Source organism: Triticum aestivum, chromosome 2B (genome assembly GCF_018294505.1).
Source record: "Triticum aestivum cultivar Chinese Spring chromosome 2B, IWGSC CS RefSeq v2.1, whole genome shotgun sequence".
In the NCBI taxonomy this organism is placed as follows: Eukaryota; Viridiplantae; Streptophyta; class Magnoliopsida; order Poales; family Poaceae; genus Triticum; species Triticum aestivum.
Window position 1 is genome coordinate 553251995 of NC_057798.1, and position 19666 is coordinate 553271660.

The 19666-nt window shown below is 42.2% G+C and overlaps 1 protein-coding gene and 1 long non-coding RNA gene across 2 annotated transcripts; both read right to left on the minus strand.

The window, feature by feature from the left end:
* Window positions 1–7803: 7803 nt before the first annotated feature.
* On the minus strand, window positions 7804–9762 carry LOC123041620 (uncharacterized). Its single transcript, XR_006418577.1, has 4 exons — window positions 9328–9762; window positions 8926–9193; window positions 8708–8751; window positions 7804–8343 (listed from the first exon to the last, which is right to left on the minus strand). It is a non-coding gene; the product is annotated as an uncharacterized lncRNA (long non-coding RNA).
* A 5952-nt stretch (window positions 9763–15714) lies between these two features.
* Window positions 15715–18468, minus strand: LOC123041621 (myb-related protein 305). Its single transcript, XM_044464208.1, has 3 exons — window positions 18060–18468; window positions 16679–16808; window positions 15715–16588 (listed from the first exon to the last, which is right to left on the minus strand). Exons 1-3 carry the CDS (start codon window positions 18211–18213, stop codon window positions 16096–16098), a joined length of 777 nt encoding a protein of 258 aa, XP_044320143.1. The 5' UTR covers window positions 18214–18468; the 3' UTR covers window positions 15715–16095.
* Between the last annotated feature and the right edge of the window lie 1198 nt (window positions 18469–19666).

Consider the following 19666-nt stretch of genomic DNA (forward strand, 5'->3'; position numbering starts at 1 on the left):
CTCAAATGATTCTTGCTAGTTCCCGAGGGAAAAGAGAGAGGAGATCTAGATCTATGTTTCCACCAATCACTTTCTCCTCTATGTGAGGGGAACCCCTTGGATCTAGATCTTGGAGTTCCTGGTGTTCTCCTTCTTATTCTTCCTATCTTTTTCCTCCATAGATTTCGTTGCTTTGGTGGGATTTGAGAGTGAGGGACTTGGGCACTCCGTGTGCCCTTGCCATTGCATTAGTTGCATCGTTTGAGTTCACCACGGTGATACATGGAAGTTACAAGTTGAGAAGCTTATTACTCTTGAGTGCTTGGTACCCTAGAGCTTCTTCTTGGGTGCTTGGGCGCCCTAGACGGTTGGTGGTGTTCGGAGCTCAATCATTGTGGTCTAAAGCTCTGGGCAAGCGTCGGGGTCTTCAATTAGGTTGCGGAGATTGCCCCGAGCAATTTGACGGGAACCCGTGATCGCCCCCCAAGGGTTGCCAAACTGGTTCGATGACTGCCCCCAAGGGTTTCCATTTGTACGGGTTCGGTGACCGCACTCAAGGGTCCCTTAGTGGAATCACGACATCTTGCATTGTGCGAGGGCGTGAGGAGATTACGGCGGCCCTAGTGGTTTTTTGGGAAGCATTGTGCATCCACACCGCTCCAAACGGAGATTAGCATCCGCAAGGGTGTGAACTTCGGGATACATCGTCGTCTCATCGTGCCTCGGTTATTTCTTACCCGAGCCCTTTACTTATGCACTTTACTTTGTGATAGCCATAGTGTTTGATGTTATATATCTTGCTATCACTTACTTGTTTATCTTGCTTAGCATAAGTTGTTGGTACACATAGGTGAGCCTAGTTGTTTTAGGTTTTGTGCTTGACAAATTGACCGCTAGGTTTATTCCGCATTTTTCAAGCCTAAATCATAATTATTTTAAAGCGCCTATTCACCCCACCTCTAGGCGACATCCACAATATTTCAACAAGTGACATCGGTTGTCTCCTCCACTTCTACAAAGAAGTGAGATGAATGGGCACAAAGAACACAACCATAAATAGGCTCCGACAAGAAAAACATGCAATGCAAACAGTCCAACAAGTGGACAAAACAGAACGACATAGAAATACATCGGCTGACAACGTGCAATCAAGATTTTGCAAGGAAATTACAACAACAAGACCCAACAAAACAACAATTTAGATGACACATTGCAGAATCTCATCTTGATGAAGCTTAGAAAAAGTTGGTTATAGTTTTTATAGGAAAAATGGGCTCAAAAAATGTATAGAAAACACAAACACTAAAAAAACAAAACAAAAAACAGAAACAACAAGGCACCGGCGCACATAATAATCGAAACAGCAAACCAACCTGTGGTTGGATGGTTAGAGGGACTATGGTATCCCCAGCCCACCAGGATTCAAGTCTCGATGCTCGCATTTATTTCTGAATTTATTTCAGGATTTCCAGCGATGCGCATTCAGTGAGAGGAGACGTTTCTGCCGATGACGAGGTGCCTACGGTGACTTCATAAATTTCAAGATGATATGCTGGCTCGGCCTTTCGGAGGTGCTAACAGGGGTAGGGTATGCGTGTGTGCATTTATAAAAGTGAGTATATGCGCATGTATATGAGTGATTGCGTCTGTAATGTTTTCAAAAAACATAATAATCAAAACAGAAAAAGGTCTATGTACCCATGCGTACAGACAAACGGACAAGGCAGACGCACACCCTCACGAGCAGTTTCAAAAAGAAATTTGTTTCAAAGAAAAGGCAGACCCGCACGAGCAGTTTTTTTTTTAAGGCAGACCCTCACGAGCAACTAGAAAAATAGAAAAGCAACCTGAGGAACGACATTAGCGCACGAGGCACATCGACAGGTCAAAAGAAACATTTTTGCACGAATCACATGGCCTTTAATTGTGTGGTGTACAATTTAGATGTGAGATGACTATTTTATATCTAGATGTGAAATGGCAAATCTGATTTAAAAAAATGAAGGATAGAAATACAAATGCCTTCTGGGATTTACGAGCCAAATATATGATGACCCTTTTCAAGGCGTATAGAACTTCTAGCTAGTCGATGGGCCTCCCAATTCAAGCTTCTGGATTTCTTGAGAGAACCAGATTTCTTCAAAATTCGCTGATCTAGCCTTGATCAACAACATACGCAAACCTGTAGGTGCTCATGGATTGCTGCGAACATTATTTGAAAACATGTATTTTTTTTAAAATTCAACATTTCTTGAAAAGATAAACATTTATTTTTCATATTTATGAACATTTATAAAATTTGTAAACATTTTTGAAATTATTGAGTTAAAAATAAAATAGAATTTAAAAATAAAAATAAAAATAAAAAAACAAAGAAAACAAAAAACCTAGTAAAGAAAACAACAAAAATAGAAAACTAGTTCAGGAACCTTTTAGAAGGTTCCCATACTTATTCGGTAAAAAGCCGGGCTGATAACATTCTCCTATTTTTAGAAGGGGCTGATAACACTCAGAAGGTTTCCAAAACCAGAACCAGAGTCCAATATACAAACCCTCCTGTGCAGAAAGACAACCATTTGACGCCCTCAACGCTTGATCCTAAAAGTTAAAACCTAAGCAACGCCTTAAGTGCCAGTTAAGCCGACTGACGCCCCCGCGCGCGTTCTGGGCCGGCCCAGCTACGCCTGGATGACAGGTGGACAAGTTGACCATTCACTTCGAAAAATGATTTGAAAAACCGTAAAATTGATTTAAAAAATGATTTTGAAAAAAGATAATAAATTTCCAAACAAAAATTAAAATTTGAGAAAGTACATTGATTTTGATAAAAAGTTCACAGATTTTGGAAAAAGAGTTCGCAAAATTTGAAAAATTGAATTGGAAATGTTCATGCATTTTTTAAATCACATATTGAAAAAAAGGTCACCAATTTAAAAACCTGCTCATGGGCTTTGAACAGTTCATAGTTTTTAAAAAGTTCACAAATTTGAATATGTACATAAAAATTGGAAAGATGTTTGTAAATTTGGAAAAATTTCACGGATTTTATAAAACTTCATGCATTTTTAAAAAGGAAGAAAAAAGAAAAATAAAATCCAATAAAAGATAAATGAATTGAAATTTTGAGAAAAAAGTTACAAATTTTGAAAAAGAATAAAAGAAGGAAACAGAAATGAAAAAAACCTTGAAAACCATACATAATTCGGCATGAAAAACCTTGGGGGGGGGGGGTCTGCTCCAAAAACAACTCAGTAGGCCTAGTCTTGATGTCTTGGTAGTCATATTCCTACATCATCTTGGTATTGAGGGACCTATGGTTAGCCTCTATATTAATACTCCAGCCTTTTGCAGTTTTCCTAAGACTTCTCATCTTCTTCTACCAAATATCTATTGTATTCCTACCCTTAGTAGGCCTAGTACAAGTCTTTACTACAACTACTCTAAAATCACTTCCTAGCAACCACCATTTCTCAAACTTAAAACTAGAGCTTTTGGATTTTTGACCCATACCATGATGGTGGTATGATCACTACCCAGCCTAGGGAGATCCTGAATGGTTGCTCATGAGAAAATAAGATTCAAGTCAGCTAAGCAGAACACCCTACCAATGGTGGGCATGACAAGATCACTCCAGTTGGTGGACCAAGTGAATAACCTATTGCCCATCTTGATCCCTAACAAACTCCAAATCCCCACCCCAAGCATAAAAGGGCCACACCACTTGTGATACGCTACAATTTTCTTATCAGAGCTATACCTAACTAAATTGAAATCTACCTCAATCAAAGTTGGAATAGAGCAGTCTACAAACAAAGAGTGTAATTGAGAGAGAAAGGCTTCCTAGACTCATAAGAAGATCCACAGACTACCACTATCCTAAAAGTCAAGGCATTAGCCCTGGACTAAACCAAACATGAAACAAAAACCATTTCTATTTGCCAAGTAAATGTTTTTTCTTCAAAAAATTAGTGTTTTAGAATACTTCCAACAATTAGTCAATGTGCAAACTAACTTAACTAACTAATGTATGTGATGCCGTGATGGTATGAGCAAGTGCCCGAGAGGATGTTTGCAAACTGTATAAGCTAGGTTACATATTTCATCTACTATGGAATATCAAAGCAAGCTTTCTACTTAAATTGCTATGAGTCGCCAACTAATGATCGAACTACCCATCTTGATGCTTTGAATCTGTATTTAGAGCTTTTTTCCAACTATCGAGAAATTTGAATGGTATATGCACCATTAACATGCCTATGCTTATATACGTGGGCCGAATCGGACTTTGAAATAACTAGCACGGGCTAGACAATTCATGTGATAATGGACTTGATTAAGGAAGACTTAAGACGGTAGAAATTGGAGTCACATTGCTTAGTGTGGAGTCACTCTCTCTTGAATGATGACATGCCCTTGGTTCACATTATCATTATATCATATATGACCCTAGCTAGCAGATGCATGCATGCACTACAGAAGATACCATTTTGCCTCAAAAATGAAATAGATACCATCTTTTTTATATATGCAACTAAATTTTGTAACAATTGATTAACAAAATTGCATTACTTTTTCATTTTTCTTTTCTTTTATAAACTGACTGTTGGTGTGTTAAAAATATTGAGAGAACTATCAATGTTGACCGAAAAATAACTATTTCTACGTCGGCTGAGCTATAATGCCCCCCTTAGTTAATTTTAATAGAGATGAATTTTTTACTAATATTGTGTGGACCGAGAATATTGCAGACTCGTGGACCAAGCATACAAAATGGAGTGTGATTTTGGCTTGAATATGGGAAATTCGGTTCGGTTGCATTGTACCCTTAGGGCATGACGCTGCACATCGCCTTCCTTCCTCACATTTCCTCCCCTCCTTCCTCCTATAGTGACTAACGCACCCGTCAGCCCAATGACACTTACCCTCTTGTTTTTTTGCTTCAGCCGCCCACCGTAAACCATAACCGCGTAGATATGACAACCACCAGTTCTCTAAGCCTACATGGGAGCTCATTATTCATTGCCATGACTAGTTAGGTACCCGCCTTCACCATCCAGATCAACATTGACCTTGTTGGAGTTGTGTCGAATATAGTGTACAAGGTAGGTTACAGTTGGACTTGTAGTTGTATTGTGTTTAGATAGGACTAGCAAAAGGGCCCGTGCGTTGCAACGGGAGAAAAAAATTCATAATTTCAAATGGTCATGATCACATTTCGTTGCATCACCGAGATACAATATCTCTCTCAATTTCTCGAAATCATGAACATTTTGAAATTATGAACAATTTGTTAAACTCATGCACATATTTGAAATCGCAAACAACATACTATTACAAATTTCTGAACATTTTCTACAATCAAGAACATTTTTTCAATTTATGAATATTTTTTGCTATTTACAAACATTTTTTAGAAATTGTGAACATTTTTAAGCAATTTTCCTGAACCGGCAAACATTCTATAATCGATGAAAATATTTAGAAATTGGGTGGAATAGTTATTGAATTTGACGAACTTTTTTTGATTTAGCGAACATTTTCGGAAATGCCCGTGCCTTGCAACGGAAAAAAACTATCAAGTTATACATGTGTGGTAGATATAAAAAAGTATGAATCAAATTCACAAAGTATATACAAATCATGTCATGATGCGATAAGACACTTTTAAAATGTAATTTCAAAAAAGAACAATATGATGCTCATCAAGACTTGATTTTTTAAGGCGTCACAACAAAATATTTTGTGGCTGAGCAAACTGCATTGACGGACCCTGCCTGAGCTACACTGATAAATAAAGTGTCTCGTCTGGACTTAGCGTAGCGGTGTTTACCATAACCACTATTGTGATATGAAAATAAGCATAACTGTGTATGGAAGCAAAATAGACATTTAGTCATTTTAATATAGCTTACAAAAACAAACTCTTAGAAAGTTATGTCAATTTTGTTGGGTTCAACGTTGTACAAAACACGGAAACCCTTTTTTACCCAACGCGAAGGACTAAATAAAATCATAAAACGAGCTATATAGATCTCCTAATAAAACCTTTATGGAACCTACCATTAGTTTTGTTCATTATTTACGGATGTGTTTTAATTTTTGTGAACATTTTCTAAAAGCTGATGGACATGATTTTTAAATTCCTGAATATGCTTTGAATATTGGCTCATTTAAAAAAATCATGACATTTTTTATTTCATGAAATCATTAGAAATCGTGATTTGTTTATAATTTGTGAGCAATTTTTTAAGTCATGAACATTTTTTGATTTTTAGAATATTTTTTAAATTCACAAACAGTTTACCATTTTCCTACTTTTTTTCAGAACTCGCAATTGTTTGATATTTTGGAAATCCGAAATTAATTTTGAGATAAAAACCAAAACAGAAATAAAAAAGTAAAAAGAAATAAAAAATAGGGGGCGCCATCAATCCGAAATTTATTTTTAGGGAAAAAACAAAATAGAAATAAAAAAAAGATATAGAAAACAGGGGGCGCCACGACCCGCACATGGGCTGGCCCATTACTGCGCTTGGTAAAAAGAAAGAGAAAAAGCATGAGAACCAGGGATCGAACCCCGGTCTCCTGTGTGGAGCATCGTTGCCTCAGCCATCGCGCTGCTCATGCATTGGTGCTATTATATCGTATCCACCTTTAATAACAGAACCCTGGAGCGATATTAGAAATTGCCACTTACGGGTGGCATTGGTGGGTAATTATTGCCAACTTCAAGGGCACTTTTAATGACGGACGACCAGAAGCGGTGCGTGCTTTATTAGTAGGGACCATGCGTTGCAACGGGAGAAACAAATCATGGGAAGGATCCTAAAAGAATATTAGGCGAGGGTGGGAATTACCGAATTAAAACAAAGTGGTAAAAAATCATCCCAACTTTTGGTAACAAAATGAGTGGCACATATTATAACTGAAATTTGTGTGCAGATCAAAAAGAGCAGTCCGCTTTAGTACCAACTTCCACTCTGCACAGTTTTCCAACTTGTATAATGTAATATGCAGGGATAACTTCAAAATCAGAAATAGCTAGCACGGAGCCGAAATCATCATTTTAGGTACATCTGATCATGATTTGAGTTCCGGCTAAACAAAAGCAACCCTTAGCTAGAAAATCTATAAACAAAGTTATTCTAAAGTTTTTAACCCGGAATTAAATTTATCTTTGGCCATGATGAAGAATATATTTTGGTAACCTCGTATCAAGAGACAATATCCTTTTGGAATAGATCTTTTGAACCAGTGATTGGTTTGAACTATAAAAGAAACGTTGACTTCCTCTGAATTTTGAAGTGAAAAGAAAACTTATTGTGTCAGCTACACCTAGCTAGCTAGTGCCTTGCTGCACCAGTAGCAGTCGCCACAGCTTACTCCGTTGCGAGCCGCTGATGCAGCCTGCTGATAACTTGGTATACTCTTCAGCAGCCACATCAAAACAATATGTCACTCTTCAGAGGAAGCCAGGGATGTTTGTTCAGGCTTCTAATGCAAATGGAGCAGGGGAGCCTTTCCCTGTTGATCTAAAAAAATAATATATCCTTAGAAATTTGAAAAACAATTTACCACTCGAACAATTTTGCAAGTAGCAAAATAATATTGAAAGTACTTCAAAAGTACATCTTCTATGCCATGTTGAAAGACCAATCTCATGATTCACAAAAGGTATTTCCTAACAAATGAAGAGGCATCTCTGAAGGTTGCTGAAAATGAAATTGGCAGGAAAAAATGGCACTCTAACTCCATGCTTTTTCCTCGAAGTGAGGCCAGTCTGCACCTTAGCAACACGTTTAGACCTGCTAGTATTGTTGTAGACATGTACACAGCTGAACCATTGTGCAGTGTTTCAGGAATGTGTACAACAGTGTCAAAGGGAAGGTAATTTAAGATGGCATCTAAATAGTTCAGTAGTGCTAAAAAAATCTAATTAGTTCAGTAATGCTCAAAAAATCTAATTAGTTCAGAAAGACATTAGGAGATCAGCAAAGTGAAGAAACAAATTGGCACCTTGGACGGAATATTGATAGGAACAAAACTATCAACTTGTTCATTTTTTTAGCAATTCCATGAATGCAGAACCAGGGAAATATGGTGCAAACAGTTTTGGTTAAAACATCTTTTGAAGCAGTCAATAATTTCAGCTTGTAAATCCCATAAATTTCTCAAAAAAACATAATAAGTAAACATGAATATGCTCTTACTTGTTCCAACATCAAGAAATAAGGATTGTGCGCACATTGGCTACATCTCTGTCGGGCATCGTGGCCTCGTATTGGAAATATTTGCTTCTGTGCTTTCAATCTATCGGGTGTTCCAAGCGCCTACTGGATGTCGTTTGTGTGTGTATGTGAGCATCTAAAAACAAAAGTCAATCGTGCATCATGTTAAAGGAGAAGAACAATTATTCTATCGAAGAACATCAGCACATAATCCAACTTGATCTTAAGTCCATGTCCTGGACACCAAATCCATTGAGTACACATAATTAAAATATGCAAATTGATTGAGCTATAATAGTTTTGATGTATTTTTATAGTTCTGTAGTTCTGCTAAAAGCAAGTTGGAAACTATTATTAGCAAAACATTTCAGCACCTACTCAATGTTTATATCCGAAATTTAAGCATCCAGTTTGTTAGACAAAAAAAATGCAAGCAACATCATGAACGACTCTCCATAAGTTAATTATCCCAGATGAATTAGCTTGTACAACAAGCTCACCTTTGAAAACAAATTACGCCTGGCCTGATACACCAAAGAAGAACCTGAAAAAAATGAAGTTCAACTCCTCATAAGCATAACATCAAACACGTTGTGGGCAGAATCTGAACAGAAGCACACATTTATTTGGGAATAATGCAGTTACTGATCTGAGAGAGGGAGAGGAGCAGCACCACGCCATGACCAACAGTACAAAGGGAGATGTGAGGCAGCCCTACCTGTTGCAGTGTGTGCGTAGAAAGTCACCAGATAGCAGTAGCACAGCGTGCGTGCATCAGACATGAGAGAGCGAGAGAGCTGCACGCATTCAAGGGAACCCGAGGAACGCCATGTCGTCTCTCAGGCAGAACGCGGACCCCCTGAACCATAACAGGCGCCGGCTTTCGTCCTCGGGGTAGTACCCCTCCTCGAGCGCCTGAACGAACGGGATCCGCCGTCCCGGCTCCAGGTAGATGAACATGAAGGGGAGGTACACGTATGGGGATTCTGCAAAGAACCATGGTTATTTTCAGGAGATCAAATTTGGACAGAATTGAACTATGGCTCAAGAAGAATCGATCAGTCGCCGAAAGCAATTCAAGAAGAGGTACCAAGAAGTGGGTCTGTCATGGCGAACTCACCAGATGCAGGGCAGGAAAGGCAGGTATGCCATCTTCCCTGGCAGGGAAGCGCTCGACGATCCAATACTGGAGGGGAAGCTGGCTCTGTGGTCGACGTTGACGCACCTGCCGTTAGCGCTGAGGTAGGGGCCGATGACCTTGCGGAGCAGGACGACGTTGTCCCTGAAGCCCGACCTGACGGCCCACCACATGATGGCCTCCACCTCCGGCTGGTCGTAGTCGCGAAGCTCCGCGCGGAGGCCGCGGTGGCCAAGCCGCGACCGTGTGGTCGGGGCGGTCGTACGCGGTCACCGCTCCCATCTCTCTTCCTCTGGCCTCCTCTTGTCCTCCCTTTTTCTCTCCTGCTCATCTCTCTCTTCTCTCATACATACCCGACGTCATGCCGCTCCCGCCGACCGTCGTGCTCCAGTGGCGAGGATGGGGGGCCCGGTCGGATCCGGGTATGAGCAAGTGCCCGAGAGGATGTTTGCAAACTGTATAAGCTAGGTTACATATTTCATCTACTATGGAATATCAAAGCAAGCTTTCTACTTAAATTGCTATGAGTCGCCAACTAATGATCGAACTACCCATCTTGATGCTTTGAATCTGTATTTAGAGCTTTTTTCCAACTATCGAGAAATTTGAATGGTATATGCACCATTAACATGCCTATGCTTATATACGTGGGCCGAATCAGACTTTGAAATAACTAGCACGGGCTAGACAATTCATGTGATAATGGACTTGATTAAGGAAGACTTAAGACGGCAGAAATTGGAGTCACATTGCTTAGTGTGGAGTCACTCTCTCTTGAATGATGACATGCCCTTGGTTCACATTATCATTATATCATATATGACCCTAGCTAGCAGATGCATGCATGCACTACAGAAGATACCATTTTGCCTCAAAAATGAAATAGATACCATCTTTTTTATATATGCAACTAAATTTTGTAACAATTGATTAACAAAATTGCATTACTTTTTCATTTTTCTTTTCTTTTATAAACTGACTGTTGGTGTGTTAAAAATATTGAGAGAACTATCAATGTTGACCGAAAAATAACTATTTCTACGTCGGCTGAGCTATAATGCCCCCCTTAGTTAATTTTAATAGAGATTAATTTTTTACTAATATTGTGTGGACCGAGAATATTGCAGACTCGTGGACCAAGCATACAAAATGGAGTGTGATTTTGGCTTGAATATGGGAAATTCGGTTCGGTTGCATTGTACCCTTAGGGCATGACGCTGCACATCGCCTTCCTTCCTCACATTTCCTCCCCTCCTTCCTCCTATAGTGACTAACGCACCCGTCAGCCCAATGACACTTACCCTCTTGTTTTTTTGCTTCAGCCGCCCACCGTAAACCATAACCGCGTAGATATGACAACCACCACTACCCCCCCCCCCCCCCCCCCCCCCCCCGCCCCCATCAAGCAGTTCTCTAAGCCTACATGGGAGCTCATTATTCATTGCCATGACTAGTTAGGTACCCGCCTTCACCATCCAGATCAACATTGACCTTGTTGGAGTTGCGTCGAATATAGTGTACAAGGTAGGTTACAGTTGGACTTGTAGTTGTATTGTGTTTAGATAGGACTAGCAAAAGGGCCCGTGCGTTGCAACGGGAGAAAAAAATTCATAATTTCAAATGGTCATGATCACATTTCGTTGCATCACCGAGATACAATATCTCTCTCAATTTCTCGAAATCATGAACATTTTGAAATTATGAACAATTTGTTAAACTCATGCACATATTTGAAATCGCAAACAACATACTATTACAAATTTCTGAACATTTTCTACAATCAAGAACATTTTTTCAATTTATGAATATTTTTTGCTATTTACAAACATTTTTTAGAAATTGTGAACATTTTTAAGCAATTTTCCTGAACTGGCAAACATTCTATAATCGATGAAAATATTTAGAAATTGGGTGGAATAGTTATTGAATTTGACGAACTTTTTTTGATTTAGCGAACATTTTCGGAAATGCCCGTGCCTTGCAACAGAAAAAAACTATCAAGTTATACATGTGTGGTAGATATAAAAAAGTATGAATCAAATTCACAAAGTATATACAAATCATGTCATGATGCGATAAGACACTTTGAAAATGTAATTTCAAAAAAGAACAATATGATGCTCATCAAGACTTGATTTTTTAAGGCGTCACAACAAAATATTTTGTGGCTGAGCAAACTGCATTGACGGACCCTGCCTGAGCTATACTGATAAATAAAGTGTCTCGTCTGGACTTAGCGTAGCGGTGTTTACCATAACCACTATTGTGATATGAAAATAAGCATAACTGTGTATGGAAGCAAAATAGACATTTAGTCATTTTAATATAGCTTACAAAAACAAACCCTTAGAAAGTTATGTCAATTTTGTTGGGTTCAGCGTTGTACAAAACACGGAAACCCTTTTTTACCCAACGCGAAGGACTAAATAAAATCATAAAACGAGCTATATAGATCTCCTAATAAAACCTTTATGGAACCTACAATTAGTTTTGTTCATTATTTACGGATGTGTTTTAATTTTTGTGAACATTTTCTAAAAGCTGATGGACATGATTTTTAAATTCCTGAATATGCTTTGAATATTGGCTCATTTAAAAAAATCATGAACATTTTTTATTTCATGAAATCATTAGAAATCGTGATTTGTTTATAATTTGTGAGCAATTTTTTAAGTCATGAACATTTTTTGATTTTTAGAATATTTTTTAAATTCACAAACAGTTTACCATTTTCCTACTTTTTTTCAGAACTCGCAATTGTTTGATATTTTGGAAATCCGAAATTAATTTTGAGATAAAAAACCAAAACAGAAATAAAAAAGTAAAAAGAAATAAAAAATAGGGGGCGCTATCAATCCGAAATTTATTTTTAGGGAAAAAACAAAATAGAAATAAAAAAAAGATATAGAAAACAGGGGGCGCCACGACCCGCACATGGGCTGGCCCGTTACTGCGCTTGGTAAAAAGAAAGAGAAAAAGCATGAGAACCAGGGATCGAACCCCGGTCTCCTGTGTGGAGCATCGTTGCCTCAGCCATCGCACTGCTCATGCATTGGTGCTATTATATCGTATCCACCTTTAATAACAGAACCCTGGAGCGATATTAAAAATTAAAAACGAATCGTTTTTGCACTTACGGGTGGCATTGGTGGGTAATTATTGCCAACTTCAAGGGCACTTTTAATGACGGACGACCAGAAGCGGTGCGTGCTTTATTAGTAGGGAAAGATATGGAGTCGTGTCCTAATAGGACACTTGTATCCTAGGCCTCTCTTATATAGCGAGGGTAGACACACGATGTAACCTATGTCAACATAATAGCACAGGCGCGCAAGGGGGAGCCGGCGGCGTGTGCCGGCGCCCGGGTGGCCGGTGTGCGATATTGTGACGGTGTCATGGGGAGGAGCGCCCGTAGTCAAGCCCCGGGGATGTAGCCATATCGGTGAACCTCGTTAACAAATCTCGGTGTCGTGCTCGTGTGATGATTGCTTGGTCCTCGGATAATCGACGGTGGCCTCGGATTTATTCTAACAAGTGGTATCATGAGCTAGGCTTTTCGAAGACTGTGGATTGTTGATTTAGAGGAAGGATTGAGTTGAGATGCAGCCGACTGCGGTGTGGTTCTCTGCGAGATCGAGAAAAGCGATCAGATGTACACCGTAGCGTGCAGTAGGCTGGAGGCGCGTGGCATGCAGGTAAGCAGCAGATCGATTCGATGACAGGGCTCCTGTTGCCTTCGGATCGAGGCCGGCCGGGTGACTAGTGCGTGTACGCAACAGTCAGCAGATCGGACAGATACTGATCGGAAGCAAGTCGGCGGCTGGCGGCATACCCTACGTGCGGAAGGTCTCCAGGAAGGAGCTAGCGTTGTGCGGAGTGACACGAGGTTGGCGGCCTATTGCAGGTAGCGACGTTGCCCTGGACGTGGCAGACTGGCTGGTGCGGCTTGGTGGAGCCGTGGCTTGAGGCCAGGACGCGAGGCGTACATGCTGTACAAGGAGCAGCGTGAGATTTGTTTTGGATAAAAAGAGGACCGAGTCCTCACATGACACGGACAGGCAGGAGCAAATCAAATTTGTGAAGGAAAATCACGTGGTAATACACCAAGATAGCATGGGCGCAGGACAAAGCAATTAGCTAGCATAAGAAGAAGCCAAGGAGACAAGTTCACGTGAAGCAAAGGCTAGTTCTTGGGCATCGCGCGGAAAGCTTGGTTATTTTTTCGCAGAGTCAGCCGTAGAAGGAACTATGGCGCCAACATGTACCAAGTTTGAGGTGGAGATGTTTGACAAAACTGGAAATCTTGGGTTATGGCAGACATGGGTGAAAGATTTTTGGCACAACATGGATGCTTCAAGGCGTTGCAGGAAGTCATGTCAGGTAAGATGGAATTATCATGTGATGGATGGAGATTCACGGAAGATGATTTGGATGCCTTGAGCGTGTCGTGCAGCCGAAATAGTTCGGCTGGGTCGGACTGGACAGTCTGACGGGATCGACGCAAGTCGGTTGGTACAGAAGACGGTGGTGGGATCGGCGAAGACGACATAGGAGCGTGATGCTGATGGTGACCGACTTCTGGGCGTGGAAACACGTGGCGCAGGTCCGAAGGCTTGTGTGGCTTCAACAAGACTATGGTGCGGGGTTGATTCAAGACGGTGCACATGAGAGCTTGGAGTCGACGGGGCGCGAGGGTCGACTGATCATCTACCATGGAGTCATGTTGAAGGTGGAGCTGGATTGAGGGGCTACGGTGTAAGGATCCAGAGAATCGAAGCCTATTCAGTGAGGAAAAAAAGCGAGTGACACGTAGTTCGGACTGGAGCCCAGTGGTCTGATGGAAGCGTGAAACTCGTCATCGGTCGGTGATGATCGGTGGTACTCTGCAGTGGGGGTTGAGTGGTGTGGGTTCGCGACCCTTGAGACTCGACCGGGACAGCGGAGGCTCGACGCGGTAATAGCGGCGAGGCGTGCAGTATGCACGGGACATGGAGACGGGCCAGGGCTCTGGTGGTCATACATGTGGTGAGACAACTGCGAATTTGACTCGGGATGACAACAAGCAACGGTGAAATTCCTTCAAGTTTTAGACATGCGGTCAAGGAAGGAGCGGTGATGTTGAGTTCCGGTAACTCTTATGTGTGACACCCAATATGTAAGTTGTTCACTTTCACGCAGGTCAGTGATCGGTGTGTGATGGCGTTGGACGGATACTCTGGAAGTTGGGAGCACAAGCTAGAGTAACAAGGAACTTAATTTTGCTCGAGTGTTGACGGTGGTCAAGAAAAGGAGGGACTACAAGTTGCAGGTGGAGTCACATGGAGTCTTTGGAGTAGCAGCGGCACTCATGGGATAAGCTCAAGTCCAATGTACATGGAAGTTTGACGCATGGACAAATCTAGGATGGTGGAGTATATTCGCCAAGGTGGAGTTTGTTGGAGTTGTGTCGAATATAGTGTACAAGGTAGGTTACAGTTGGACTTGTAGTTGTATTGTGTTTAGATAGGATATGGAGTCGTGTCCTAATAGGACACTTGTATCCTAGGCCTCTCTTATATAGCGAGGGTAGACACACGATGTACCCTATGCCAACATAATAGCACAGGCGCGCAAGGGGGAGCCGGCGGCGTGTGCCGGCGCCCGGGTGGCCGGTGTGCGATATTGTGACGGTGTCATGGGGAGGAGCGCCCGTAGTCAAGCCCCGGGGATGTAGCCATATCGGTGAACCTCGTTAACAAATCTCGGTGTCATGCTCGTGTGATGATTGTTTGATCCTCGGATGATCGACGATGGCCTCGGATTTATTCTAACAGACCTCACCTCACCGGTCAGCGTCTCATGTCCTCATCCTTCCTCTTCATCATATCACGGTATTAGACAAGGTATGAGGCCTTTGTTCTATAAGTTTAGTCTTTCATGATTATTTTCTCTAGGCCTTGCGCAATAAACGCTGATGCCGGATCTTTCAGCCATGTGATCAAGATTCTAAGGCTGGTAGCGCTGATTATGTAGTTGAGTAATGCTTAGTTTGTGATTGTTGAATTGTGTAATGCTAAACCTACTTCATAGTCTGGTGCAAAAATAAAACCATGTGAAGTATAGAAAAATGAAAAAGCCGGTTAGAGCACCAAGTATCGCTTGGCTGGCTAGCTGGGCGAGTGCACACGCTGCCTACCAGCGTTCGAGTCCTGAACTTAGTGTTGGGTACTCACAGTGTTTCTTCTATATATAAAAAACAAACCACCAAGCGTTCGAGTTCCGAACTCAGTGCTCGTGCTCACGGTCTTTTTTCTATGAAAATAAACCCCCAAGGGTGTCATGTCTTGAAAAATAGGTGGTTAAACAGACCATAAAATAGTCAAAATACAGTTAGACAAACAGGATCATCATAATCCAACTTAATACTCAGAGATAATGTTATGTTCAGACAGTTAATATTAACACAGAAACGAATTTCAACACACCCTTGTCCCTGATGTTTGAGTAGGCACTGGGCAGGAAGAGAGCTTCGCCAACCAGGGAAAACACATCTACAGTTTCCCCTTGAGAAAGTGCAACAGAGCTTTCAACGTGTCACCAACTGAGGCTCCTGCAAAGTGGGCGTACGATAGTTGTTGTTGCTGCATCATTATCCATCACTTCAGCAACATGTACTCTCGCCTCTCTCCGTTCGCTATCAGAAGGGAGCATGCAACTTCTTAATGGGGTCTCCTTTTGCTCTCGCCGCGAGGGCTAACGGTGGGAATCCAGCTACCACAGCGCGCATGCCCCACCGTCGCCGTCATGGGCCACATCTTCGAGGTTCCACAGGCTTCCCCACGTGGCGCCGTCATCCTCGGTCGACCCATACTCCTCGCTCGTGGAGGCGCCGCAGCTGCCGGTCTGCCCGGCGCTGTGGAGGAGGGCGCAGGACATGGGGCACAGGAAGTCCAGCACGTCCTGCATGATCAGCTCCTCATGGCCGTGGTCAGCCAGCGCCGTCGCCGCCGGGCCCACGGCGCCGTCCATTTTCTCGTCGACGTCGTCCGAGACGGTGGCGCCGGGGAGCTCGACGTCCTTGACCTGCCCAAGAAGCAGCTTCTGTTGCTGCTGCTGCTGCTGCATCTCCCGCCGCTGCATCAGGAACCGCGCCCTGGCGCGCTCGATGTTCTTGGAGGGCTTGCCCTTCTTGTAGTGCGTCCTCCAGTAGTTCTTGATCTCGTTGTCCGTCCTCCCCGGGAGGCTGCGTGCAATCGTCGACCACCTGAAGAAGAAACGTGAGAGTGAATTTTAGCTGGATGTTTCCAGTCTATTGTTTCAGCTGATCAGTCTGGAGTGCCAGTGTATATTTTACCTGTTTCCCCACAAGGAGTGGAGCTGGACTATGGTGCTCTCCTCTTGGGGTGTCATCTTGCCTCTCTTTAGGTCAGGTCTGAGGTAGTTAACCCACCGCAGCCTGCAACTCTTGCCACTTCTCTTCAGACCTGCAGCAACAAAGCTCAAATTAATAAGAAATGGGGTCGGGGCAAGTGATTAGATTACCACATGTGCAGTACTACTATACTACCACGCAGGGGTGGTCCAGGACCACGTACCCGTATAAACTACTATAGTCATATTGGTGTCATTTGCCTCATTTAGTAATACTGATTTCACTCCTTTACGGCTTTACCCAAAAGCTTGAGCCCGGGGAGAAAGATATATTTCAACATATTGGCCGGCCTTGGATTAACCCCAATGCATGCCTGGATGCTGGATACGCTGCTAGTGCTGCGCATAGTTGATGTCGGCATCACTATGTTGGCCTGGGTATTAATCTAACTAACTATTAGGTATACAAGTGCTAAATCTTTCCATTTGGTACATAGCCAACTGACAAGATACTTTTCATATGTCAATTAACTAGTTATTTTGTTCAGATTTTGCAAAATTATGGACACTCCCTTTTATGACTAGGGCTTATCAATACTGCGATCTCTTGTTATTCGTCACTTCGCCAGTACCCCCTTTGACGACTAGTCTTGCCAATTCCGCGAGGTGGATGCACACAGACGGGCCGGGATGTACGTACACTAGCTGATGGGTGTCTTGATTAAATAGTTTATCAGTAGCCCATGGACGTGCCAGGACCTCCTCTAGCTCGCCCATGGCTCAGGAGTCAGGACCAGCAATATAGCCACGCATCTTCCAAGTAGGTATGCAAACCAGAGCTATAGCTAATAGGCTTCTACTTACGTGAAAGCTAGTTCGTACGGAGTTGAAGAATTGATGATTAGGATCTTAGAGGAATTAACGCACTGACTATATTCTCCAAGAAATTTCAATGCGCGAGCGAAAGAGAGCTTCCGTCAGCTAGTTCATCATCTTCGTCCTAACAAGAAGAGACGAGCACACACGACCGTACAGGATCGAATCATGCATGCATGCGGCTAGCTTTGGGAACTTGCAAGTTGCCGGTACTTGAAGATCCTCCTAAGGTAGTGTTTACGGCCGTGTGCAACTTGCAGGCCGGATCAATCATTCACAACTTGCAAGTTGCAGACGAGCCGGATTAGTTGGAAAAGGAGGCTCGTACTTGCAGCGACAAAAGTCAAGGAAGAACATAAAGCATTAGATCAAGCTAGAAAACATCAGATCAAGAGCAGGACAAGAAAAATAGTACCAGTAGTAATCTGTTCATGCAGGAACCTCGAGTTAATTAGGAGTGCTATTAGTACTCTAGATACGGGCCGTACCTGTGAGCTTGGAGACGGAGTTCCACCTCCCTTCGCCGTGCTGGGCGACATGGTCCAGGAGCAGCTTGTCTTCCTGGGTGGTCCACGGGCCTTTCCTCCACTCGTCGTCCTGCTTCCCCCAGCAGGCCGCGAGCTGCCCTTCCGCCTCCGCCATTAATGGCGCGCACTCCTCAGCTAGCGAGCAAGCTCTCCCGCTTAGCTGAAAGCCTGAAAGAGATAGCAGTGCTACTGCTACTAAGCTGAGCACGATGGTGCTGCTGCTGCTGCGATTTCCGCTCTTCTCTTGGAGATATTTTTACGTGCTAGCTGCTGGTAGGACAGAGCGTACTATTAAGCTTAATCAGCTAGCCGCTATCAAATCCAAGGCAGGGGGGAGGCAACCTTTCTTTGCTCTGATGCTGTCGCCCAGCGAGCGATGGCATGGGACGAGTGAGCCGCTGCCGCGTATATATGGGGCAGAGGATCGATCGATAGCAAGAAATTCTCTGCGTCACTGTCAGGGAAATTCCAGCTCCACTACCCCTGCCTTGCCTGTGGAGATTCCGAAAATGCCCACGGTAAGTTTTACTTTTCTTCCGTCTCTCTCTCTCTCACTCTCTTAAGATAAGTTACTGCGTGTTGCTTACGGAAAGCGCTGGGTGCGTGTATCGGGCTATGTCGGCGTCATGATTCGGAGGAATCCACCGTAGTTTTAATTTTTTGAAAAACTTTCAACCTATTTATCAACTATCATGACAGTACAATGAACGTTAAAAGTAACCTAAAACACATAAGTTATGTAGACCATCTAGCAACGACTAAAAACACTGGAGTGAGTCGAAACTGTAAAATTATGTTTCTTAGTTATTTTGTTAGAATTCTGCAAATGTTTGGTATAAATGAGTCCTCACATTAGTTTTCGAAGAGAGGTGAGTTTTGCACGTTAGGCACATTATATCATATATACGAATTCCATGAGGTCCTCAAAATTTTATTTACACAAACGGAGGAGTCTTTTATTGGAAAAAGTGACATATAGGGAATGAAAGAGTGAATTGAAAATATTGCATACAAGACCATAAACTGCATGGCATCCTAGAATTATTAAAAAAAAATCAAAAAAATGTACTCGGCCCTCTTAGATTCACAGTGCCCGCTTCAGCCACATATTGTAACGTAAGAAGTTAGATTCTCCAGTAAAAAGACTATGCATTGGTCAATAACAAGGCATCTTTGTCTACTATGATAATTTTAAAGTTCTGCAAATCCAGTATTTGCGGTGTGTGAGTGTGCACATCTAGTGATACATGTGTATATACGTTTACGACTCAGTATTTCAATTAAAATTGTTTTTTCAGACAAGATATATAGGCAAACACACGCATGGCCCACCAGCTTCACTTACAACAAGTGCCGGTAACAAAACTTAATTTGTACGAATGATACCCAAAGTTTTCATATACTCCCTCAATCTGGATATATAAGGCTTGTTTTTTTGGTTAATACAAGACTTTAATCGATAGCTAATCTATCGGTAAGTGTTTTTTGTAATACAAATTTTGAATCATAAGCCGGTACTTTGAATATGAAACCATGTATTTTAATTTTGTCTCATATAAACTACATAC